Source organism: Athene noctua, chromosome 15 (genome assembly GCF_965140245.1).
Source record: "Athene noctua chromosome 15, bAthNoc1.hap1.1, whole genome shotgun sequence".
In the NCBI taxonomy this organism is placed as follows: Eukaryota; Metazoa; Chordata; class Aves; order Strigiformes; family Strigidae; genus Athene; species Athene noctua.
Genome location: NC_134051.1, coordinates 8,230,343 through 8,256,239, shown reverse-complemented (window position 1 = coordinate 8,256,239; position 25,897 = coordinate 8,230,343). Strand labels below are relative to the sequence as shown.

Below are 25,897 nucleotides of genomic sequence, written 5' to 3'. Positions count from 1 at the left end.
ATTATGGGAGACTTCTTTGGCAGCACAGGTCTCTCCTCAGACCTGGGCATTGCCATGCAAAACCAAATCCCACAGCCTCCCTGGGAATTTCTAGCCTGGGGCCATGGTTCAAGGACTGACCAGGGAATGTATAGCCTAAAATCAGAAGGCAAATGCTGGGGCTTGCCTGAGGAAGCAGGTTCCCTGCTTCGTCCTGCCTGGTATTATGGTATTGTTTATCCAGTGCCAGAGATGAATGGAGCACGTGACAGGAGGAAAAATGCAAGTTGGACAAGGTCCCTGCCCAAAAAATGCAGCAGCCCCTGATTATGGCATTACATTGCAGCTCAGGCCCAAACCCAAATCCGCCTCCCTGTAGCAGCGCACACGCTGGGAGAGAAAACCCCAAGAGCTCCCTGCCTGCAGATACAGAGGATGAGGGGGAAAAGAGGCCCCGGGGTGGCGTCAGTAAAATAGCAGGTTGGTGGCACACGCAGAACCAGATTTCAACCCAGTTTTCCCTTTCAGCCACCACTTCTCCCACTGGAAAAAATGTGTCTCATTTAACAAGACACGGTTATCATAATCAGTGATCACTGGGGATGGCACCTACGCAGCATTTATTTTCAGACACCGCTGCACCTTGGGGCTGCCCTTGGCTGGCTCCAAGGCGCGGTGCTGCGCCCCGGGTGGGTTACCCAGGTCTGGGAGTGTCTCCGGGTCTCCCCGGGCAGGGGCGGGAACAGACCCCCCAGCGCCCTGTTCCCAGATTTACCCCCCAGACTGGAGCTCGGTGGAAGCGAGAGGACCGCTGTGGGCTTTGGGTTTTTTAAATGATGCTTGGCCTCAGAGGAGACTGATGGGAAACTGCCTGGCGTTTGGTCAGGCTGGTTGGTTTTCTGGTAACCTCCTGGACACGGGCGTGAGAAACCCTTGGTGCTGGGCCCTGGGAAATGGCAGCTCGGGAGGAGCGGGACGGGGAAGGCGCCCGGCGCTGCCGGTGAAACGGCGAGGAGCGATGCTGCGGCATGCGGGGGCGCAGGGACCCGCGTACCCCCATCCTGCACCCGCCATCTCCGGGGTTCCGACGGCCGGGCAGGAGGGGCGGGCAGCCTGCCTGCGCCCCGCCGCGCAGCCCCGCCCGCGGGCAAGGCAGGGCGAGGGCCAGGCCGGGGGCGAGCGGGGCCAGGCCGGGCAGAGGCCGGGCAGAGGCCGGGCACGGGCAGGGGCGGGCGGGACGCGTGGAGGGGCTGGCAGAGGAGACGCGGGGGGGCCGGGCGGGCTGCGGGCAGCGCTGCCCACGCCCCGCGGGGGGCGGGCCGGTGCCGGTCCCTCCCCGGGCGGGGCGGGGGCCGCTTAAAGGCGGCGGCGCGGCGGGGGCCGCGGGCGGCGGGGCGGGCGGAGCGCGGCCGGCGGTGGCGGCGCGGCGAGGAGGAGCGGAGCGGCGGGAGGATGCTGAAGAGCTGCGGGAGGAAACTGCTCCTGTCCCTCGTGGGGTCCATGTTCACCTGCCTCCTGGTGCTCATGGTGGAGCCGCCGGGCAGGCCGGGGCTGGCCCGGGGGGAGGCCGGCGGGGCGCAGCGGGCGCTGCAGAGCCTGGGGGCGGCGGCGGCGGCCGTGGCCCCCCCCGCGGCGCAGGGACCCCCCGGGCTCCGCAGCTTCGCCGACTACTTCGGGCGGCTGAGCCGGGCCCGGCGGGAGCTGCCCGCCGCCCCCCCGAGCCCCCCGCGGCCGCCGGCCGAGGACATCTCCCCCCGCGATGTCTTCATCGCCGTCAAGACCACCAAGAAGTTTCACAAGGCGCGGCTGGAGCTGCTGCTCGACACCTGGATCTCCCGCAACCGCGACATGGTAAGGGCATGGGGATGGGGCGGGACGGTCCCTGCCGCTGCCCGGGATGGGGTGGCACAGGCCGGGATGCAGCCCGGGGCCGGGGGGGGGGGGGTCTGCTGCGGTCCCTGCCTTTCGTCGTGGTCTGGGGGTGCTATGACTCGGCAGATGTCACCTCCTCTTTCTGCTCCCCCCGTGTCGCTGAGCAGGATGCCTTTTCGAGGCTGTTCTGGGGCCAGCCGTGTTTTCGGGAGGGTTGCAGGCTGAGGTTGGGATGGGTGAGTGATGGAGAGAGCCTGACCTGGGCTTCTGCACTCAGCAGCCCCCCTCCTCTGCCTCTGGGGTCCTTCCTGCTCAGCAGCCCCCATTGCAAAGCTTGCCCTGAGTTGCTGCCCACAGGGAAACTGAGGCACGGTATCGGGATGCAATGGAAGCCGCTGGGGCCACAATCCGGGTCAGGTCCCTGCGGGTGCTCTCCTGGGCTGCAGGGCCTGGCTGTGGGTGAGGTTTAGCAGGACCCCATGAGGTGCCTGCAGCTGAGTTGCCCAAAGGACACTCACTTTAGCAGCCCAGGGCTAGGAGAGTACTGGGACATGCCCAGGCTCTCGGTTCCCTCGCCAGGAACTGGGCAGTGGCTGGGGGCTCTTGCAGGACTGCTATGGCTCACCCACGGTAGGGCAGTTCAGCTAGTCCAATTCCTGACCGTACTGATGTCCTGTCCAGAGCCCTGGCAATTTCTTATCCTGGCCTTCAAGTACTAAAGCAAAATTAAAAAAGAAAACAGAAAGCTGTTTCCTTAGGAAATGTGCCTTACCATCTGCTCTTAAGACACTTTTTCTATCCTTAGACAGCTTCCCAAGTAAGTTATGCCTGGTCCTAACCTTTCCATCCTACTGTCTTCACGTGTTTCCTCCTGTCCTGGAATTGTGTTTCTTGCTTGCAAGCTGAGTTGTTGGGGGTTTTTTGTTCTGTTTTTTTTTTAAATCTGGAGTGACTGAGAGGGAAGGCGGGAGGGACTGACCTGCCCCGTCTCCTTCACCCGGGTCTGACGGACCCTGAGGTGTCTGGGCTTCTGCAAATTACCCCAAGCATTATCCTGCCTTTTTTTTCCCCCCTTATGAATCTTGTCCCTTTTTTTTTTTGGTCAGGTCTCCTGGGCTTGGCAGTGGCTCTGATAACTCTACTAGGGAGAGACATTTAATGGAAACCTCTTTTATGCTCTGCTGTCACTGCAAGGGGGTGGTGAGTGGTGGTGGTGGGGAAACGCTCTTTGAGCACCTACAGATGATCCTGGGAATGGCTGCTCTTTTTTTTTCCCTCCCTCTTGTGAGCTCCGGCTTTCTTCTAGGTTTTTTTTGTTGTGCTTCGTTTGTCCGTTTGGATTCCCAGAGACCCGAGGCTCGGCTCTCACGCTGTCCCCCTGGGCAAGCTAACAAAGCCCCTTTTCTCCTGGCGCAGAGAAAAGGCTTCGCAGCCTCTTGTGTGGCACTTTCCATGGGAACGGGGGAGCTGGAGCTGGCCGTGTCCAGGTCAGGTTGCCTAGAGATGAGGGCCACGAAGCCAGGGGGGCCGCAGCCCGGCGAGGTGCCCGCCTGACAAGCAAAGCCGCTGAGTGACGGCTCTTGTACAGCACTTGAGGACAAGGAGCTGCCGAGAGAGCCGGAGGCGGCACAAACTCCTGTGGAGCAAAGCGAGGGCTGGGGGGACACATGGAGGCAGAGGGGATGAACCCATGTTGCTGGTGGCCATTGGCTCCAGTCTTCCCACACTGACATGGCTGCTGTCTCAGGGAAGCTTTGGGACATCCTGGGCTCCCCCAAACTTGGCATCAAGTTGAGTTTTTTGCCTGCAGAGTGCAGGATTGGTGCCATGGGGCTCCTCTTCCTTGTTTTGCTGTTCGGGGGGGGCTGTGCTGTTCCTGCATCCCCTCCTTGCCTGGCCCTGTGGTTTCTGCCCCAGGAGGGTGTTCTGTTGACAGCAGGGTGCTGCCTCTGCTCAAATGTCTCTCTTGGTCTGAGTCAGGCCTGACTTTGCTTATCCTGTCCTTCTCGCGCTCTTGTTTTACTAACGGTGCTCAGGCACATGTGCTGCCTTGCCAACATGGGGAAGTTCCTGCCCAAGGCCTGAGACTCTCCCATGCCTGATGCCATGTGTCTCCTTCCCCTGATTCTCGCATCAAACCTCAACCTCCCTCTTGGCCATTTGTCAGCCAGGCAGCTCTCTGGGGAGGAGGGACGGAGGCACTGGTGTGAAGGGGTTAAACCCAGCAGGTACCGCCAGGCTGGACCCTGGCAGATAGTGGGAATAGCTATTGTGTCCTTCCTTGGCTGCTCTTTGTTCTGCCCACAATAGTCCCGTTTCCTGCCCTCTGTCCCCTCCAAGACACTGCAAAGGGCACCCCCTTCTCCTTCCTGCTTCCCTCTGCCTGGGGAGGGCAGATCCCTATTCCCTTCTAAATCGGTTCCTGGGGTTGCACAATCCAGGCTGGACAAGCTGCTGTTGGAGGAGGATTATGGGTTTTCCCCTCCTTGCTTTGGGGAGAGTTTCCAGCTGTCTCGGTATCCTTAGGATGCTGGAGTGCAGACTAGAGAAACTTTGCACTTGAAAGAAAAGAGAGGGGGGGGAGGAAAATGGCCATTAGGCAGAAATCCTGGACAGGAGCGAGTCCAAACCCACTGCTTTCCTGCTGAGTCGGGTGATTTACAGTGGCAGAGTTGCATAAGAAACATCCCCTGTCCCCGGGGTACCCGAAGGCAGCCGGCGGCCCAGCACAGGCCTCGGTGCCCGTGAGGGTCTGGGCTGCCATCCCGCCAGCGTGGGATCGGCTGGCTGCCTCCAGCTCTGCCCTAATTGCAGGCTTTGAAAAATTCCTGCTCTGGGGCAGAGGGAATGGGTTTGCCTTCCGGAGAGCACGCTCCCCAGTTGGATCGGGAGCTCCGGATTGGGGCTCCCAGATTTCTCTAGCACCTTGGCCAGGGTCCCCATCCTCGGGGTGGCCACGGTGCAGCGTGGTGGCCCACCTGGCCTGCTTGGGCTCCCACCAGAGCGCCTGGGACTGGGCGAGGGGGGCTGCTCATCCCAAACCAGCTCCATGGTGCAGCGGGCTGCCCCCGCCCTGGGCTGTGTGCCAGGGTCTGCTGAGCACCGCTGAGCTCAGCTCCTGTGTGAGGGTCCCCGTCCCGTCCCCCCACCTGGATAGCCTGTGTGGTTTTGGGGGTGGGGGCCCCTTAATTGCCTGCCCCAAACGATGCCGCTGTCCTTGTCCATAAAAGCCCCGGGGCCGGTGAGCGGTGCGCGTGGAGCGTCGGGCGGGAGGGTGGGGGACCCTTGCCACACAATGAGCTCATTGTTTGCGAGGAGGTTATTAAAAAATTATAGCATTTAAAATTACAGTGAAGGATTCTTCCTCTTGCTGAAAGGAATGGGGGGGAGAAAGGGCCTGCGGCCTTGCAAGCCCCTTCCTCGCCTCTGCAAGTCCCAGCCTTGGGACCCCTGTGCCAGCACAGCCCCCCCCTTCCCCCCCAGCCCAGAAAGCCACCACCACGCAGGAGCGGGGATGCTGCCATTGCACTGTTGAAGCGGGGTGGGGATTTTCCCTCCAGCCTTCTTTGGAGGGAGAACATCTGCTGGGGGGGGACACAGAAAGCTGGACAGGGACCTGCTCCAGCAGCACCTTTGCCTCCCCCCAGAGCCCTCTGCCCTGCTGCAGGCTGAGCCCCCCCACCCCCAGCACCTCTTCACTCCCTCCTTTCCCCACACCTAAGTGGGATGGCTGCTTCCCCCATGTTCTTGGGGTGGAATGGGGTGCAGCCCCCCTGGGTGCTGCATAGGTGGGTGACAGGGTGCTCCATCCTCTCCCGGCACGGGGAAGTGAGACATGGCTTGGGGGCAGGATTTGTGCACCGCAGGGTCACGGGGGTGCCTGCCTGGCAGAGGTTCCCCTTTTTGGTGGGTTGTGCTGCTGGGGAAGGTGGGGACGGCGGGGTCTGCTGAGCGTGTGTCACCCCAGGAAGGCGGCTGGACTGCTGGGCCAGGCAGCGCAGAGCGGGGCAGGATGACCCCGGGGTGGCCCCGGCTGGTGGGACGCCTTGAGCAGCACCCAGCCATGAGCAACCCACGAGCTCTGTCGGTGGAGGGGGAAATGAGTCACCATGAAAAGAGAAATGAAGGGGAGGGGAAAAAAAAAGCCTTCTCCAAGGGCGAGGAGGAGGTGGGGGGCTGCCAGTGGCTGTCTGGCTCTTTGCAGGCAGTTTGGGGGGGCTGACCCCATCCTGGCTGTAGGGACCCCGGGTGCCTCTCAGTCCCATACGCAGAGGCCGTGCATTGTGCGGGGCTGCATGGAGCGGTGGCAGCTATTGTTTGGGAGGGATTTGGCATCCTGTGTTTCTTGAAGCTGCAGTTTTGAGAACAATGAGGTTTCCTGCAGGGGCTGGGGGGGGCAGTGGGCCTTTCCTCTCCTGCACCCCACAGGAAAAGTTACTGCGGGGGGGGCCCAGGAGGTCCTGGCACCCCTTGGTGCCATGGCTGGCATGGGGGCCAAGTGGGAGAGAGGTGGAGAGGGTTGATGTAAAAGCTGTGGGTGCTTTCTGCCTGGAAGAGGGGTGGGGGGTTGGCCCTGCTGCCGTTGAGTCTGGAGATGGTGGCTTGGTAGGTGACATTGGCTGCAGTGTCCCATCCCGCTTGCACCACTGTAGACTGGGCGCTGCCCTGACGCCCAGTGCCCCACACTGGGGATGCTGAAGGCTGATCCGTGGTTTTTCCTTGTCACACAGACACGGTGTTTTCTTGTCCCTCTCCTTTCCTGGCCTGTCCCCTCCCAGGCTTGGCTGGTACCTCTGCTCCTTTTCCCTGCTATCCTGGGTGAGGGGGCTGTGCAGGGAGGGTGCAGCTCCCCTCCAAGAAATGCAGACAAATTAATTAAAAAATGAAGGCTTTAATTTTTTTAGTTTTAATTGAATGTTGTGGTGGGGCTGGGAGGGAGATGGGGGACCTGTGAGGCCCTGATAGCCTCTGTGAGGTGACTTGCAGAGCTGTGTGCCCCTGTCCTGGTCCCCAAGGTGCCTCCTGGTCCACCCACAGCTGGAAAATTATGGGGATGTATGTGGGGAGAGGCTGGGGGGAAGATGCCTCATTAGGATGAAGCCTTTTGGTGCGGGCAACTAATAAACAATTGTCCCTCTGGTCTATTTATAGTGGCTGAGCCAGAGGATTAGTTGCGGGGTTATTTTTGGAGCAGATGAAGGCAGTTGCTGGACGGTGTTTCTGAGCTAATCAAGCAAACATTTTCTGTCTCGCCTGTGCGGAGGCTGCATGTCCCCTGCCTCCCCCCTGCCCCTCCGGCAGGGCTGGAGCCTGCTGGGGGAAGTACCAGGAAAGAGTGTGTCTTGGGGTGGATGAGAAAGGGCTTGTGATGGGGTTGTCTTGGGCATCCTTGGATAGTGTCCCACTGCCCTGGTTCAGTTTGTACCCCCAGCAGCAGCTGTCTGAGCCCTCCCTGAGCCTCTGGGGGAACTGGGGACCAGCAGCAAGGTGCTGGCTGGACTTTGCATTGGTGGGGCTGACATCCTCCTCCTCCACACACAGCACTGACCCTGTCCTGTCCCAGCAGTGATGTGTCCCTGGGACCACAAGGACCATAGGCATCCTTGGCCCTGCAGCTGATGGGCTACAGTCCCCTGCTCATCAGCAGGCCCCCATCCCCTTTGCTCAAGGCCTTCCTGGCCCTTCGGGGGGCTGACCTCTGTCCCTCCCCAGAAGCCAGGCTGTGTGGCACATTGTGTGTTTATGAGAACTTGCCTTCCCACCTCCTCCATCCTTTATTTTTCTTTTTCTCTCCCCCTTTTCAAGCCCCAAAGGTCACTTGTAGCCCCATCCACAGGATCGTGCCCTCCTCCCCTCCCATTGAGCCTTCCTGCAGGGCTGGACTCTCCCCACCAGCCTCCCCGCTCAGGACCTGAGCAAACACGGGCCGGCCGGGTTAACCAGTGCAGCTGTATGCTAATGACCACCGCTGCCCGCTTAACTCTCCTCTGCTGAGTAAAGTCAACCCCGCTATTGTACCCACCTCCTCAAACAAACCACAAAACCCCAGCGCGTTCCCGGGCCGGCCGGCTGTGGGGTGGCACCCAATTTCCAGCTCACTTGTAATTCATCATCCCCAGCGCTCAGGCTCCGTCTTCCCCCTGTTGCTGCCTCCTGCCTTCCCCCCCTTCCCCAGCCCTTTTGTCTTTCTTCCTTTGCCCTTTTGTGCACGTCTGGTTTTTAATAGCGCTTGGCAGCTGGTTGTGGTTTCTCTCCTCCAGCTTTGTTTGCTGCCCGCTGATTGATGGCAATGCCTTTCCCACCCCCTGTTCTCTCCTCCTGCTTCTCGCCCTTCCCCAAATCCCAAGCCAACAGCAGCCCCCCTGCCCCAAACCTCCTTCCCGGGCGGCATATGCCAGAAATTAGCTGTGTAAATAGAGGCCTGCAGGCTGGCATGCAGCTCGGGTGTCCGGGGAGGAGGTAGGGTGCTGCCTGGCACCGTGCGGTCCGTGCTGGGGTGGGCAGTGAGGGACTGTCCCCTCCTTGGGGCTGGCAAGGCACCCACCAGCACCAGCTCAGCAACCCTGGGGGGACAGGGAGCAGAGAGGAGCCGTGGGGGTGTTGTGTGAGGGCTGGGGACGTGGTTGGCAGCTGGTGCCATGGGCAAACACACCTGCCTGGGCGAGGAGAGACGTTGGGCGGCTGCTTTGGTGTCACCGGTCGCACGTGCTGGCCACAGCAGCTAAAGTCTAAAGTTCCTGCTCAGATCGAGCCCTTCTCTGCACCCACTCCCCGTCACCTGCTCCTCTCTGCACACCCACCTTGTGCTGGGGACAGCCCTTGCGTCACCCAAAATCCCCCTGCCTGCTGCTGCCCCGTGAAAAGGCGAGAGGGTGGGGACTGGGGTTTGTGCCCTGATGAGGCATGGCGTTGTGTGCCATGGCCGGCTGGGACAGCTTGGCACCCTGCTTGGTCTAGAGCTGAGTGTGTTACAGGGATGCCAGGCGCTCTGGTGCCGCTTTGGGTTTTGGTGAGGGGAAAGAAGTCACTGCTGGCATCCTGGAGGGACCGATCCCCTGTGCTGCCCGGGGGTGCTGTGTTGCACCCAGAGCCACATGGCCTCTGCCCTATGGTCCTCAAATGTGTCTCATCTTCTTTTTCAGACCTTCATCTTCACAGACGGGGAGGATGAAGAGCTGAAGAAGCAAGCACGTGAGTCTGTGGCCTTTGTCTCTTTGCGTGTGTGACCTGGTCAGGTCCCCTGAGGACCCCCCCAGCCAGGGAGCATGGCTAGCGTGGAGCCTCTACCAGGAACTCTGAAAAAAACGGTCAAAATGCCAGTTGTCAGACACTAATCTCAGTAGCCCTTGCCGTAGGGCCCTGGGCTGAGAACAAGGCAACTTGTTTCACTGACTGTGCCTAAAAGAGCCCTCTGACTGGGACCCCGACCTGGGAACAAATTTCCTTCCCAGTCAGCCCAGCCCATCTCCTGCATGATGCTGCTGGGGAGCACACTAGCAGGGTGGGGTGCCTTTGCAGTTTGTCCCTGGGGCGAGCTAGGATTGGTGGGCAATGAGGCCAGGGTTTCCTGGGAGCATTTCCCTGGCAGCCCTTCCCTGGGGCCAGGGTCAGTGTGGTCTATTCTCCCCATGCAAATGACTCCTTTTCAGGCCGCCTTTGAGCTGGGTGAGCAAATAGAGCAAATAACAGGTGGCTGCTGCAGGAAAAGGCAGCAGGAATGGGGCAGGATTTTGGCGGTTGTGTCCTGGGGAAGCTGGCTCACAGACACCCCCTCACGCCCAGGGTGGCTGGTACGTGGTCCCCGGATGGGCAAGTTGATGTAGGGTGGTCCTAGTGTGTCTGCTGCATCTGCATCCCTTGCTCATCCCTTCCTTTATTCCACATGAACACGAAAGCCATTCCCCAAAAAATTCATTCTTTGCCCCAAACAATGTGACATGGAGGCCACTGAGCATCAGGGACATCCATGGGGTTTCCATCTCCCTGGCACTCCTGGGATGTGTGTGGTGAAGCGTCGCCAATGGAGAATGCAGGGAGGAACGGGATGCCCCGGGCCGGGCTTTGACCCCCGTATCTTCCCGCAGGAAATGTCATCAACACCAACTGCTCGGCCGCCCACAGCCGCCAGGCCCTGTCCTGCAAGATGGCCGTGGAGTATGACAAGTTCATCGAGTCTGGCAGAAAGTAAGCAGGACCCGGGGGTGCCGCGGGGGTCGGGGGGCTGTGAGGTGGGGGGACATGGTGCAAGCAGAGGCCGTTCGCATTTTTTGGGGCCATATCTCAGCGTGGGGCCCGGGGAGCTGCCCTGGCCCAGTGTGACACTGCTGCCACCGCAGGTGGTTCTGCCATGTGGATGATGACAACTACGTGAACGTGCGGACACTGGTGAAGCTGCTCTCCAGCTACCCCCACACACAGGACATCTACATCGGGAAGCCCAGCCTGGACCGGCCCATCCAGGCCACGGAGAGGATCAGCGAGAACAAGATGGTGAGGGGGGGCAAGAGGTTGGGGCTGGCTTAATCGGGGCTGAGGTTTGCTCCCCCATCGGCAGGAGGAGGTCTCACTGCTGTTGCTTCCCCTCTCTCGCAGCACCCTGTGCATTTCTGGTTTGCCACGGGCGGAGCGGGGTTTTGTATCAGCCGGGGGCTGGCGCTGAAGATGAGCCCGTGGGCCAGGTAAGAGCGTTGGCGTTGCTTTCCCGTGGGGACTCGTCATGGTCCCAGCGGGGCACAGAGCGGTGACATCTTTGGGGATGGACGTTGGACTGTGTCCCACCACCTTGCTCTCTTTGCTCTGATGGGGGCTTGGAAACAAGCTGGGAAGGACTTTGGTTCCCCCTTAATTGACTTTTAATTAGAGCTGGGCACCCACTGGCCAAGCTCAGACCCCGCAGGGTGCCCATGTCCCCTGGGCTTTGCTCCTCTGCAGCCCCTCTCTCTCCCCGCAGCGGGGGCCACTTCATGAGCACTGCGGAGAAGATCCGCCTGCCCGACGACTGCACCATCGGCTACATCATCGAGTCTGTGCTGGGGGTGAAGCTCATCCGGAGCAACCTCTTCCACTCACACCTGGAGAACCTCCACCAGGTGCCCAAGACAGAGATCCACAAACAGGTATCCTTGTCCTGATGCCCTGGGGTGGATGGAGGGGTTGGGGTGGACGGTACTGTCATCTAGTTTTGTGGTCTCACCTAAAAATTGAGCATCGCAGCTAAGATACTGATTGACATGCGACCAAAACATCAGTGGAGGGGGGAAACCCCATCAGCCCATCCCTGCAAGGTGTGACTGGAGACTTTGGGAAATGGGGTGAATTTTGCAGCCCCCCCCTCTGTGCCTCTGCTTGATCCTCATGGCCACGTCGGCCGCTTTACCCTTGTGCTTCCCCCCCAGGTGACACTAAGCTACGGCATGTTTGAGAACAAGCGCAACTCCATCCACATGAAGGGAGCCTTCTCTGTCGAGGAGGACCCATCCAGGTGAGATGGGGGGACCCTGTCCCCCCCCAGGCCGGGGTGCAGCGGGGCTGCCACCGCCCCATGCTCAGCGTTGCTCCTCTCCTCTGCAGGTTTCGCTCCGTGCACTGCCTGCTGTACCCCGACACGCCGTGGTGCCCCGCCAACGTGGTTTACTAGGAGGCGCGTGTCCCCTCCAACCTCGTCCCGAATTTCCCCGGTATCCGACGGGCGTGCGGGACCTGCGTGCGGGTGTGTCAGTCTGGCCTCGCCGCGAGGCGGATGGACGGATGGACGTCGTTGCTGTGGTATTGCACAGTGTGTGTGTACTGAAGGCTGCTGTGCGGCCCCTTGTCCCTTGCCCTGCCTGCCCGGCTGCCCGTGCCCGCTGCCTGCTCTGGCCAGGACGGTGGAGAGGGTCGGGTCCTGAGCACTTAACCACTGGGCACCCCTGCGGTGCTGGTGGGCCCCACGCCATGCGTGGGGAGCAACCACAGGCACTGCGGGGCTCTGCCTCCCCCGGGCTTGCTCCTCCTGTTTTGTTTTGTTTTGTTTTTTTCTTTCAAATGTTAAGTTTTTTGGTGTGTGCCTCCCCACCGTTGCCTCTACCCCCCACCCCGCTCCCATAACCCCTCACCCATCCCATCCTCTCTCCCAGCCCCAAAATCTCAGCAGCGAAGCTCTGGCTCCCGATTTGGATGAAGGGTCACTCACGAGTTTTGCTCGCGGGCGGGCAGAGGGCAGGCAGGGGCAGCCCCCCCAGCCATGGCAAACACCGCTCCAGGGTGCTGCAAAGCTGCTGGGTGCTCGATGGCTGCACTGGAGGGAGACAGTGGGGTGGGCTGCGAGCTGGCGTTGGTGTTAGCTCCGTTTCTAGAGCTCCCCCCGTCTGGCTGTACCGTTGCCAGCAGCATTGATCTATGCACTATTTATAGAGACTAATGTAAAGACTTTCTATAAATATGGGGGGCGGGTGGAGGGCCTTTCCGGAGCCGGCGGTGCAGCGTGGGCACTATGTTTGAACAAGGTCTCCCTTCAGTGCCGCCTCCCTGCCTGCTCGGGGGCTGGGTGCAGGCAGGCTGAACACGAGCAGCCCCACACCTTTGCAGAGGAGCACTTTGTGGTCCAGCCCCGGGGGCTGTGTGGGTGTCCCCCCCACTCTGCTGTGGGCATAGAGCATCCTCCAGCCCTGGCCCGGCTGCGGGTGCTGCTGGGGTGGCTGGAGCTGGCCAAAAGGGCACCTGCCATGGTCGGGCAGCGTTTCCCCACTGGGCCATTGCTCTCTCCCTGACAGGGAGGGATGTAGCCAGGGAGGGAGAGGGACCCCACAACCCCCGGCAGCTGCCCTGCCTGCCGCCACCAGCCCTGTGCCCCTGGGGTAAGCGAGCTGAGACGGAGCTGAATGTTTCCAACCCGAAGCTGAGTGAAAATAGCCCATAATGGGTGCGTTGTAAATATGTTATTGCGCCAGTATTTTTTTTACTGTGCCTTTTTTTAAGAAGAAAACCACATTGAGAAATATGTAGATTTTAAAATGCTTTTTATACATTTTCTGTGGATCAGAAAAAAAAAAATCCCCAACCTTTGATAATCTGTTTAAGAAAGAAAAAAAAAAAAAGCGATGTCTTGTAACTATCACTTACCTTAATTTATATGTTCCAGTATCTGGAACATCACTCTGTGCTTTTTGTAACTAGGATGTGTTTAAAGCAATAGATGTGGGATGGGGAACCAGCATGGACAGTGTGTTCTCAGGGACTTGAACCCGATCGCTGCCACGGGGTTCCCGTGGGAGCTGTCACCAATAAAGCAGCTTTTTTGCTGACCACAGTCACCTGGTCCTGGGCTCCGCTGTCTCTTTATGGATGAGCTGTGCTCGACACCCCCCTGTCCCCCCACTGGTGTTATCACCTCTAAGGAAGCTCTCAGGGATGTACTGAGGATGGATGGTGCTTGCATCCCTCTTTTTCCCACGGGTACAGAGATCTGCTGGCCATTTGCAGCCCGGGGCCTGAGGGTCCTCTCCTCCTTCCCCTCCCCAAAAGGTTCCGGCAGGGCTTGGCACCTCAGGGCTGGTTTTTCCCAGGCTCTGGGGTGGGAGCGGAGGCGGCGGGGCTGAGGTGAGAGCTGGTTGTTAGCACGGTGCTGTTAACAGCCGGTGGGCAGGCGTGTGCGTGGGAAGGTTGGGGGCTGTGGAGGGCTGAGCCCCTTCCCTCCTGGCCCTCCCTGTGCCCTCTCCATCACTGTTTCAGGCAACACCAAGCACCCACCTGCCAGTAACAAGCCCCAGGTTTCATGGGCTGTGGCGATAGCATAAGCTCTACTTCTTCACCCCCCCTAAAGCCAGCTCTGTTTGTGCTGCACCAGTACCAGCTTTCACCTGTGCCCCCATCTTCCCCCCTGCCCTGTGCCTGCCTTCATACCCGGAGTCTTGTCTTTTTTTTTTTTTTCAAGGCACACTTAGTTCACAGTTTCGCTCGAATCGTGGGGTTATCAGGGGTTGGCCTTGCTAAAAATACAGCCTAGCAGGAAGTTGGAGTGTGCCAAAGCAGCAACCCCTCCTCCCAACACCCACACACCCTTCAGACAGCCTCAAAAATCAAAAGTGCCCCAAACTTGCAAGCAGAGGGGGAGGCTTGACCTGGGCAGAACTGAGCATCACCCCCAAATCCCACGGATATCCAGAAAGATTCCTGGAGAAAGGGAAGGGTGGACAGCAATCCCTGCAAAGCCACCGTCCCACAGCACAAGGAGGGGGTGGTTGTGGCTGGGACCACGTGGCAGGGGCAGGATTTGGTGGCCCTTGGCCCCCCCCCCCCAGTGTGGGGTCAGCGGAGGGGAACTGCGTCAGGCGCAGGAAGCTGTGCCACCCGCCGCTCGCCCGCGTATTTTCCTATTGCTCACAGGGCTGTGGTTTCAGCAGCGCGGGCACTTCCCGGCAGCGGTGCCGTCACCCTTTCTGTAGGCTGGCCCTCCCTTTGACCCCTGGAACAGATGGGGACATGCAGCCAGGCCAGGGCAGCACCCATCTCACCCCAGGCAGGGCTGGGTGCAGGGGGCCTATTCACTGCAAAAACCAGCCCAAACTTTCTGTGAAGTGTCCACCAGAGGACTGGGGAGCCAGGGGCTGGGGCATGGGGCTGGGATGCTGCTCCAAAGAGGAGGAGCCCCCTGGCAGGGGTAAAGGCTGGGGAGGTGCTGGGCATAGTGCAACACCTGGGGAGGACTTAAAAATAAAATAAAAATTAACACACACATACACACCCAACAACCAAATAAAAAAAAAACCACCCCTGCCTTTGGGAGTAGGGCCAGGCAGCACACCAGCCCTCGGGTTTGTTCCACACCAGGCTCCCAGACTCTCCCTCCTCCCTCCCCACTCGTGGGCTGAAAAGTAAATAAATAGATGCATTAATAAACAAAAGGAAAACAAAAGCAAAGCCTGCTGCTCTCACATACTTGGCGAGCTCGTTAGGCCAGCCTGCTTTCATCTGCTCCCCGGCGCTGTGGTGGGACGTCCTGTTTACTCTCGCCAGCTCGTGGCAGCTGATAAGGTGGCTGTACCTTTTGGAGAGTGCTGGTGTCTGGCGTCAGGGTGAGAACAAGCCTGCCTTGGTGGGGACACTGCTGTTACATAGGGACCACTGCTGTTAGCACCGTTGTGCCCAAGGGATGCTCCAGCACCACCATGCCCAGGGAATGCTCCAGTACCGTGTCCAGCCAGAGGCTTTCCCGGTCCTCGGGCAGTTGCAGCCTCAACATAACACGCTGGTTTAGTCCTTTTTGCTGCTCCTTCACCTCCTTTTTTTTTTTTTTTTTTTTTTTTTTTTGTTTGTTTTAATTTTCGTTTGGGTCACTCGCTATCCTGGACTCTGTGTGAACCAATGTGTTCCCAGCCCGGCTGCAGCACAGGAGCTTCATGGCGTGGGGTCTTCTCAGTGGGGAGCCGTGTGTGCAGCGATGGGTGGACACCCGTCCTGGCACCGACAGCAGCGAGAAATATTTGAGATTTGTAGTGGGAGGGGATGTCGGGAGACAACTAAACTTGTGTGAATTGGCTCCAAGCACCACTTCCAGCTGCCCTGGCCCTGCAAACTGTAATATTTGTGGAGAACTAACATAGAAGTGGCCAAATCGCAGGGCCTGAGCAATGCACACAATGCTCCAGCTGCAGCTTTGGGAGTTGCTCGTCCCAGTGCTGGGACAGGAGAGCTTTGGATCCCCTTAGCATCATGAGCTGCACCCCAGCACCTCTGTGCAGCTGGAGGCCACTAAATCCCCCACTGGCATTGTCTGTCTTGGAGCGAGGGGCTGCAAAGCCCTGTGGTAGAGAGTGATGGCTGCAGGACGGCTGAAAGGCAGTCCCGGGCTGTACAGAGCACCCACCCCACAAAGCAGCTCCCAGCCATAACTCACAGCCCCTTTAAATTTTTTTCACCTTTTTAGACTATTTCTCACCCCTTCATCGCCTGCAGGTGGTTAAAAGAAACACCCGCCATGGCCCCAAAGTTTATTTTTTCTCTTCCTGATTTTTAAGATCAGCGCTGAATTGATCAAAACCAATTCCTCCCTGCACCTCCCACCCCCCCTGAGGCTCCCAACACCCGCTGCTTCTGGTCTGCCTCAGCTGCCCAGTGGGGCCGGCTCTGCTCCTGTAGCCATTTGGCAAGCCAAGAGCAGAGGAGATGACTTGAGCATCTTAAAAAGCAGCTGGAAACACTTCCCACGGAGCTGCCGATGAGACCTGTGAAGCTTGTGGCACCGCTGTACGGCCCCGCGTCCAACTGCTCCTTCCTCCTTGTCAGGGGCTGCACCCCCCTCCAGCCCCCCCCAGACGGGTGGCTTCACCAGGGGGAGGGTGACAGGTTTGTGCCTGTCCCTGCTGAAGGCCAGGCCCTGGAAGCAGCAGTGACACCACACAGTGGAGCAGTGGCACCACAGTGGTCAGTGTTGGGTGATGTTTTGACAACGTCCACATCAGCCCAACGACTACCCCCTTATTTGGGGGGGGGGACAGGATGGGCTGTTGTGTTGGGAAACCCCTTGGGGAGCGGGGGAGCCATGCTGGACCTGGAGCAGCAGCTTTTGGAGCGGTTCATGCGTGACTGACTGATGGGGTGCAAGCTCCAGGTGCCATGGTGCTTAGCTGGTGGGAAGAGGAAGAGGGCGGGAGAAGGGCTCCACCAACAGCATCTGCAACACCTCGCGGTGAGAGGGGAGCTGTGCTTCTTCCCACTCCCTCAGACCAGGGAAGGATGAAAAATCCCAGAGCAGGGATTTTTTTTGCTGAAGTCATGGGGAGAAACGCTGCCTGCTCAAGAGACCTTCCTGCCTGCAGAGACAAGGCACTGCTCTGCAGTCCCACCTGCAGCAATAGAGAGGTTGGTCAAAGAAGGAAAAGTCCTTCTGCTCCTGCCACCATCCATCCCTTCTTCACCACCCAACAGCACGGCAGCGTGCCCGGCTGCCCCATCGCGGTGGCTGGACCCGTGACCCGAGGTGGCTGCAGCCAGGCCACCCTCCTTCCCTGCCCGGTCACCTGAGCCAGTGAAGGCTGCTGGCAAACGTGCCGGGTGGTCACATCCCCCTTGACCGCGGTGCTGTGACCCACCAAGCTGGTCCAGGCCGGGCTGCAAACACGGGGTGCAGAGGAGCCCTGCCGAGCCCTGGGGCTGGACAGGAGCAGCTCTCCCCTGGCTCCTCCTGTGGCTGCCTCCGCTTGCAAACTCTTCCGACTGCCAAGAGCAGGCCTTCAGCAGCCCCATGTGGTCAGACAGATTGGAGTCTTCCCGCTCAGGCTTTTCTTTCGAGCTGATGGGCCAGCAGACGCTCAGCTCTCTGTCCTGGCCTTCCCCGCAGCACAAGGAGAGGCCACGACCTCAGAAAGCAGAGATGGGACAGCGGAGTGGGATGGGGAGATGAGGTCATTCCTCGGGGACAAGGGTGCTTCAGGAGGGGTTAGAGAAGATGAGAAGCAACTTCAGCTGCCCTCCCGGACACAGGAGGAGTCAAAGTCCTGATGGGACCCTCCTGAAGGAGAACCATGAATCTAGCTCTCAAGTGCATCCGATGGAAGAAGCTGAGCAGATCACCAGCAGATGCTGCCTGCACAGCGCTGTGTTCAGCAGAAAACATTACCCATAGCACAGGCCATTTCCCACCCCAGGAGGTGACAGGAGATGGGGGCACGCAGTCAGTAAGTCCCAGCGAGCACGCCGCAGCCACCAGCTCTGCCTGCTGGTTTTCCAGCTGCCAACCCACTGTTAGGTCCCAGAGGCATCGCTCCTGTTAGCACAGCTCAGCACACCACAAGAACAAATATGTTTGAAAGCATCTCCCCAGGGCATCCCTCCCTGCCTTATCTTCAAGGACAGAGATCTAACGGACCACTACTGAAGGCTGATCAGAAGGCAAGGTTTATTGAAACACATATTTCACCCTCCCCTTTGTTTTCTCCCAGCTCTGCACTGCTCAGGAGAGCCCTGCCCTGCTCCCGCTGGGACAGGGAGCGGAGCAGCAGGGTGAGCAAAGCCTGCGGCTGCTGGGGATGGCTGGCTGGAAGGTGCTGGGAAAGGTCACTGGGCAGGTGGCCTTCACATGTTCCCATCCCTGGTGGGAGTCCATAAACCTAGTAAAATATTTACGTGCTGACTCTGATGGAGCCTTTATTTTCCTTTGTGCCATAAGACTCCCTTGACTGCTCCAAGCCCTTTGCACCAGAGCAGGTTTAATCATCTCAGATCAGGGATGAAGATGGAAAACGTGGGTTTCTACTTTAGGCAGAAGAAAAAAAAGAGGGGAGGCAAAGTTGTCAATTATTAGCAAAGGGAGGAAAACTGGTGTCTGTTGAGATTCGCAGCCATGAGGGTGCAAGGCACAGCAAGAAGCCCTCTGTGGTTCTGCAGTGTACTGATGGGCAGGGTTCGAGTGCACGGGTGTGGGTTTCAGCCACACAAACACCCACATAAAAAAAAAAAAAAGCATTCACAAAGATAAGAGTTAAATTACTGCTTAGACCAGTCTAACCTTCCAAGGAAACAGAAAACAATCCCATGGGGAGCAGGGCAGGGCCTGCAGCACCAAGGAGGAGGGTGACCGGGAGCCCAGCTCAGGTCACAGGGCTACCAGATGCAGCCCTTCTCTCAGTGGCCTTCAGACTGGCTCTGCCACTTAGTGGTGACATCCAGGATGGTCCATCTGGTCCTTACAGCATCACTGCGTAGTTTGGGAGCTTTCTGCTTTAACCCGCAGTCAGATCAAGGAGCAATCAGCACTGCTGGAGCTATCTGCTGTCACCAAACCCTGCCAAGGGGCTATTCCATGCCCCTTCCCACCCCACAGTTGTTTCCTCTTCCCCCAAAAGACCCTCACTCCTGCACGAGGAGGGCTCCTCTCCCCTCCAGCGCTTGTCCTGGGGGTAAAGTTCAGGTGTCAAGGCATCCAGCAGCAGCAGATGCTGTTTGGTTTTACCGCAGTTTGGTGGTGGGGAATTTCCCAAAGGCTCACGGCCTGTAATGGACAGGCTGAGGCTGGGGGCAAGAGCAGCACAGGACAGAGGCAGGAGATCAATCCCTCGATTTGACTGGCAGGATCAGGCAGGAAACAGATCAAGAGATTTACAAGAAGGTAAAAGGTTTAGTTCACTACTTGATAGAGATGCGGCAAAGTGGGCCTGTGATCACAGAACAGTACAAACGAAGAACTAAAAAGAAACCCACAGTAGCCTGGGGCAGAGCTGAGAAAGATGAGCCCACGCTGAGCTCCCCTGGCTCTCTGTGTGATACTACCGAAGGCACGTACCTCCATTCGCCGTGGCCTTCCCCGCCTCACCGCTTTTCCACACTACTTGTACTTCTGCTGGGGAAAACGAACCACTTGCCTTCGCTGCAGCTCCAGGCAGAACAAACAAAGCAGCCGGGGGGGCTCGGGGGGGTATCCCACCCCATGGCCCCGTGCGCAGGGTGACCATTCCACAGGCTGATGTCCACATCCCTTCACCTTCTGCAGCGCTGCCCGTGGCCCCCCGAGGGCCCTGCTACGAGCAGAGCCCAGCACCGTGCCCCCCTCCAGGCTCCCCCCACCAAACCTCGCCCTCCTAGCTGCAGACCGCAAGTGCAGGGGGCACAGGACACCTCCTTTCAAAAGCATTAGTGCAGCTTCCCCTGGAGGAAATGTCCGCATCGATCATTTGTCTTCAGAGGTTCTTTCAGAGCTGTCCAATTTAGTTTTAATGATTTTGTCTTCAAATTGGGTTAGAAATCCCAAAGTGTGTGATTTCTAACAGCAACTCGATCAGGTTGAGACCTACAAGCAAAGGAAGAAAGCAGCCCCACTAGTACCTGTGCACACACTTTGTCTCACATCGCAGGACTGACACTAATAATTTGGTTTCTGTAGGACAGGGCACTCACATTCCTACTCCTTCCATGGTCTACTAGGTATCAGACTTTATGGCTCCATTACCCATCCTCACTTCATGGATCTACCACAGTATGTGAAAGGTTAACAAAAATTCAGGCAGGTTTATGAACAAGGGAAAAAAAAAAAAAAAGAGAAAAGAAGAATCAGTAAATAGGAAGAGTGGTTTTAAATCGTTTATTTTTAAAACATGAAACCCAAGCTGAATAGAAACCACAGAAATTACATTTAGGTTTTTTGTTTAGTATTTGCAAACCAAAGAGTTACAGTAAAAAATAGCTACATTACAATCAATAGAACTACAGAATTAAAAGTAAAGATACAAAAATGGGCTCAATCCTCTTTAATCTTCACAATTTAAAAACATTTTGGGTAAGTGCAGGAACACTTGAAAGAAACTAGCAGGTCCAAAGTTTTAAAAAAAATTATATATATTTATATATTATATATGTATATAAAGTGGTATGATATACAACCATTATGGTTAAGAAGAAAAAACAGAAAAGTTACAAAAAGGCCAGGTACATGTTCACCATTAGGTTTCTGTGCACAGTGTCCAAGAAAATAAACTTCCCTCTGAATGATGTGAATAAAACTCATGGGGCCTCCCGTTAACAAGGGACCTGAGGCACGCGACGTGACGGCTGGGCAGCTGCACCCAATGCAGAGGACAATGGAAGAAATGAAGCTTTTCTGGGACTTCAGCGGCCTCCTGGGCAGAGGCCACTGCAGAAGTCTTGATGTGAGATTAAGGGAAAAACAGGAAGGAAGGAGTTGGGAATTGCATAGTGAGGAGCAATGTGGTATCATATATGCAGAGCACCTAAGAGCTTCATGCTACAGTTATCCTCTTTAGAAAAGGAATACTTTAAACTTTCTGGTTGTACATCAATTTATGTTCCACTTCGTTCATGCATGCAGCCACAGGGATGGGGTGAGCACCCAGGAGCTCCAGGCCACCAGTAACCCATCGCTTCTCTCTCCCAGCCGGGCAACACGCTCACCATCACAGCTCGGCAGGAGATCCCGCTCCCCGCTGAAAACACAGATCCCTTGCTAGCCACCTAGGAACTGCTACCAAACATCCCACGCTTCTGCTGGGCCTCCTGGAATGACTAGGAAAGCCATCCATAGCATGCACACAAATAATTTCTAGAAAGAGGAGTAGGCTGTGATGAAAGAAGCCACCTGGTTAAAGGTACAGATTAAGTCAGGTCTCTTCTCCCAAGGCATTAGATCTACTCCTTAGTATCTCCCCAGAGGGCTCTTCCCCTCCCACCCAGAGATGTTCACTGAGTTACGCTGACAGACTTGTTGAGTTGGAGAAGACCCTGGCTTCTCCTTGGTCCCTAGGTAGGAAGTACTTCAAAGAGAGCTCCTCGCCTTAGCTAAAGGAAAACCCACTCACCTCATCTACTCTGAATCAGGTGGGGTGGCCAGAATCAACAAGCCAAGACACTTCTCTCTTCTTCAAAGGGCTCGGCGTGGTATTTCAGTTGCTGCTAGAAGGAAGAGAAGGTGGGACCAGAAGCGAAGCATGGGTTTATCCACACAGGGACCTGTCTGCTATCACCCTGCAGCACCCAAAGCTCTCATGAGCAATGGCTAAGCAGCCCCCTGAGAAATGATTTACTCTCAAAAAGGCCAAACTTTTAATGTATTTTCAGGGAACCGCTATGGAAATCCTAACTTGGGATCACTTAAAACCCCACGCACTGTGTCCCTCTCAAAGCACTCAAATGAACATCCTTGCATCTTGGCTGAGATGACTGTACACGGAAAATTAACACCTATCAAATGGAGAAAACTTAAAAAGGACAGGAGGGGAAGGGAGCACTCCATCCTTCACATTTGGATACATGGATGCACGCTAAAAATCTTAGCTTGAACCCTTTTATCAGCACATAAAATGAACTCAGTTTAATAATACATACAGGATACAAACACTACAGTTATATTCCCAAGACAGCACAAGAAATTCACAGCCAAGTCTTGATTCGATTTCCTTTACAATTACAATGCAGTCTTGAACACTGGACACAAGAGTCCAACATGCTATTTACATTTCACATTGTGGAGATGTTTGTGTGCTTGGAAGAGTTCTCAGTTCCAAAAGAAAGTGTCATTCATACATGACGATGCAGTGGAAATAAACCAAGCCAACCAGACAAGCCAACGACCACATTTGTGCTTCTGAAGAAGTAACATGAAGTGTCTTCACTGATGCAGTCACCTTCAACCAGACAAGCTGCCTTCCATTTTGCAGTCAGCAAGGTGTCCAGAGGCCAATCTCATCTCCCCTGAATTCTGGACCCTTGTGCTACCAACCAGTAACATGACTAATGTTCCAATCAGGTCAGCTGGGACACACCAAGTGATATGGCCTTGGCATTTTGTCACATTAAAAACAGAGCGACACAATGGAAGAGAGAGAAGTCTCTACTGCTTTACCTCCTACAGCTTGAAGAGTTTGGACTCTCTCAACCATGAATGCCATTGAGAACAGATGAGTCTTCGCCAGATAGCACCTGCTGTTCACCCGAGAGGGAGGCACAGAGTCTGGGAGATCTTGGCTTTTGAAAGTCCACTCCTCAGACAAAATGTGACCATATGGATGAGACTGATTATGTCGCAGCCATAAGAATAGGCAAAGGCCATCTGTTCTTCAGCAGATCCGTTTAGATCAGCCTGCAGAAATGCCACACTGTTGCTCAAGGTTCCAGTAAAAAAAAGAAAAAAAAAAAAAAGAAAAAAGTAATAATAATAAACCAAAAGAAACCCATTTGTCTGTGTTTCCTATCCAGCGCTCTGCACAGCATGCAGCGGGGCAGCAGAGTTCCAGGATGCTTTACAAAAGTGCAATATCCATGTCAAGTAAAGGAAGTGCTGGCTGGACAAAGGTACACAGCTCACACTGCAGTCACGTTATGCTGGCCTCCAGAGAGCAAAATGTTATCTCCGTAACACTCTTTCCAGTTATACATTGGAGTCACAGAGCATGTATCTCCACATCTGTGCCTTGCTGCAAGCCCCAAATGTTGTCAGAAGTTGTTCTGGATGTTACGAGTGGCTCTGCCAAACCTTGGAAGGAAGCAGATCAAGGTGGCTGCTCCACTAGATGCTGCAAACAAAAAGGCATAGGCTCCTTCCTCCGTTATCCCTGCTGGCACAGACAATACCACTGCGACAATTCAGATCCAACCCAGAGTACAGTCACACGCATGTTCAGGAGGCATTCTGTATATAGAAAAGTCAATATACAGAAGCATTTATTTTCACAGGGTTCCCCACAGCCTCCAGCCTTCAAAACACTTGCCTTCAATGAGTAGGACTGGGCCACAGATTTTAGGGCAGCTCCCCTGAAATGGATAGTGTAAGTAGCAGTCCGAGTACGTCCTTGCAAGGAGAGATGAGGGCAGAACAACTCAGTCTTAATAAGGATTATATGGCTCTTGCTTCTTTCTTCAAAGCGAGGGGAAGGTTCAGTTCCCCCGATAGCAGTTGTGTGCTTCGGGCCCTGCAGGTTAACTATGCCACAAGGCTTGCACACCCGGGTCTCCTGGTAGGCTTTGAGACAGGGTGGAAAACCTGGTGCTCATGAGCCACAGTGTTCCTCCATGCCACCTGTGACTACATTTCCCTGCCCTTGTTACTTGATAACACAGAGGTATGTTTCAGTGTGAAGCCCATCAAACATGTCTGAAAGGGCATACTCAGTCCTGAGCAAGAAAATCCTGCTTCCAGAGTTTTACGGTGAAGTGTGAAGTTTTCTACAAAACCTTCTCTTCCTGTCTGCATGGTGGTCCCTCCACCCCATCTCCCTCACTCCTATGAATGGTAATAGCTGGCCTACAGCTCTTGCAGGCTATTAGTGGTTTCTATCTTAAGAGGAGTCTCAAAGCTTGCTCTTCCGCAGAGCTGGTACCATTTTACAGCAGATACCATCATCCTAGTTAGCTACCTGCTAGTAGCAATTCCTACCTCACTGCTAGAAGGCAACTGACTTGAGTAAAGGCAGATTGGTAGATTCCGTGCCCCATACAGCAAACGTGGGGTAAACAGACACAGGGTCTGAACATCACTGAGGTGAAGAATAACTGCCTCTGCCCATGGCTCAACTCCAGCTTGAGACACATTTCCCACTATTTTCTCTGCCAGTTATTTAATATAACGGTCAGCAGCTACACTAAGATGCTCCTGCTCAGAGGTAAAAAGACAAAAAGGAACACCATAGTTACCCTACTGAAAGGGCAGTACTTGACAGCACCTCCCAAGAGGCAGTCTCCTCTTCCAGTAGGAAGCTGTCAGTGCCCTTTGGAGCACTGCTCTTCAGTGGAAAGTACAGCACCAGTGGAGGATGTTGCCCTCTGCAGGCACCCAGCTGCCCCTTTGCAAGCTTTGTTCTGCCTCGTGTCTAGAAAAATGCCTTACATGTGCCTTAATATGGTCAGATAGTGGTTAGCAATGTGCCTTGAAAAACAAAATGAAATAAAATAGAATAAAATAAAAACTTGTTCTGACAGTCACAATGTTCTCCAGATGTCATTTGGGTTTCTGACTCTGGAACACAGAAGATACACTGACAGTCTTGGGGTTTGTCAGGACTGAGGCTCCAAAAACCTCCTTCAATGACAGTTCAGCAACCCTGTGCTGTAAATTGATTTTTTTAAAAAAGAAAAAAAGAAAATAAAAAGTCCAGCAGAGTTCACAGGTCACTCCTGCAGGGAGAGCTTGCATTTGCTATAAATCCATTGGTGCTTCCCGTCTCTCTTGCTTTTGCAAGCTGACTGTCCCATATGACCTAGCATCAGAGAGCTGAAACTCTTTAGTGCAAAAATACCGCCCACCCCCCACCCCCCCTAAAGTCTTACAAGTCTTTTCCTGGAAAAATTTGGCACCAAGTGGGTGGCTGGCTCCTGTCTGATCTGTGTGTCAGCCTCATAAAGGCAGCACCCAGAATTAAATCTGCAAGTACCTGGGCTTCCCCGGCAGAGCAGAGAGGCCACGTTCAGAGCAATGCACAGGGTAGTTGACTGGTGCTGGGACCTCCTGCTCCTCCTCAAGAATTCACATACTAGATATAGTGGGGAATAAAAAAAAGGCATTTTCTTAATGTTTTGTTTTAAAAAAAGTTAACCAGGGTAGTGGAATGGTTTTGCTCTAGAAGAGCCCCAGGCTCCCTAATTACAGTGGATATGCAGTGACACCATGAGGCAGGAGTTTCCCACCTCCCTCACAGGGGGCACCAGACCAGAGGACTCCCACCAAAATGCTGCTCCGTGCACTGACTCAGCGTTCCCTCTCTGTACGCTAGGCACAGGCACCAAGCCTCTGCTTCTTCAGTGTCTGACAGACTGCTGATCCCACTGCAGAAGTGAAGAATATCTACCACCATCTTCCACTGAGTCCCCCTGGGGAACAGAAGGGGAAAAAGGGGGCAGAAGATATTCACCAACTTTTTCTGACAGGCTGCTCTAATAAGTTGGCCCCCAGGCAGGTACACCCAGTTTCTTGCCTGGGTGCTCTCAGTTGCTTGCCTGCATGTGCTTACTCTCTCTTGCACATCAGGTACAACAAGGTGAAGGCTTAAATTCAAAAGGGGCTTTTCCACTCCAGTGGGCAGGTAACAGGTTGGAGGGGTGGTCTGGACTGGAGAAACAGAAGGAGCTGCACTGGATTTTGGGCAGAACAGCAGGATTATTCTACGAGGACAGCACAGGGGCACAGCAGTTGGCACATTGTTTAGTCTGACTGCACATGTGGGTTTTGTTTTTTTGCTTTTGCTTTTTCATTTTAATGCACACTGCCAGCATCTGGACGAGGTTGGTTGGTGGCGAGGTATTTGGCTCTCATGCTGGAGGTGTACTGGAGGAAGACAAGACAAAAAAACAAAACAGAAAAGTAAGTCAGAGTGACTAATGTAAGCACAGAACCACAGATTATGACCACCTCCCAGCATAAAGTGGTCTGTATTTACAGCAAGCATATCAAGGAGCTGCTGGCTCAGTCTGGCAAGAAAAGTTTCACAAGTCACTCCATAGTCCACTCTGAGTAACATACTGTCAGCCTCTTGCAAGGATGCTGGCCAGGTCAGTGCAGATGGGCTAATGATTTATCCAAGTTCACTAAACAGAAGGAAACCCAATAGCCATTGAGTCGAAATGCCACACT

At 55.6% G+C, this 25,897-nt stretch overlaps 2 protein-coding genes across 5 annotated transcripts in view; one reads left to right on the top strand and one right to left on the bottom strand.

The window, feature by feature from the left end:
- Positions 1-1,375: 1,375 nt before the first annotated feature.
- Positions 1,376-13,138, top strand: LFNG (LFNG O-fucosylpeptide 3-beta-N-acetylglucosaminyltransferase). Of its 2 annotated transcripts, none has more exons than XM_074919510.1 (8): positions 1,376-1,830; positions 8,994-9,042; positions 9,936-10,035; positions 10,188-10,327; positions 10,406-10,529; positions 10,802-10,967; positions 11,247-11,332; positions 11,422-13,138. In XM_074919510.1, the coding sequence occupies exons 1-8, from the start codon at positions 1,432-1,434 to the stop codon at positions 11,486-11,488; spliced, it is 1,131 nt and encodes a 376-aa protein (XP_074775611.1). In that variant the 5' UTR covers positions 1,376-1,431; the 3' UTR covers positions 11,489-13,138. The 2 variants fall into 2 exon arrangements, with proteins under 2 accessions (XP_074775611.1, XP_074775612.1); XM_074919511.1 differs by having other exon boundaries at positions 10,188-10,341; positions 10,444-10,529.
- A 6,756-nt stretch (positions 13,139-19,894) lies between these two features.
- The window catches only part of TTYH3 (tweety family member 3), a 79,254-nt gene continuing 73,251 nt past the window's right edge, over positions 19,895-25,897 (bottom strand). For all 3 annotated transcript variants that reach the window (XM_074919835.1, XM_074919837.1, XM_074919838.1), the window contains one exon: positions 19,895-25,591. Coding sequence is in view for 2 of the 3 variants with exons in the window: in XM_074919837.1 (XP_074775938.1) it covers positions 25,520-25,591 (72 nt within the window). In the remaining variant the exon portion in view is untranslated. The remainder of the gene's footprint in view (positions 25,592-25,897) is intronic.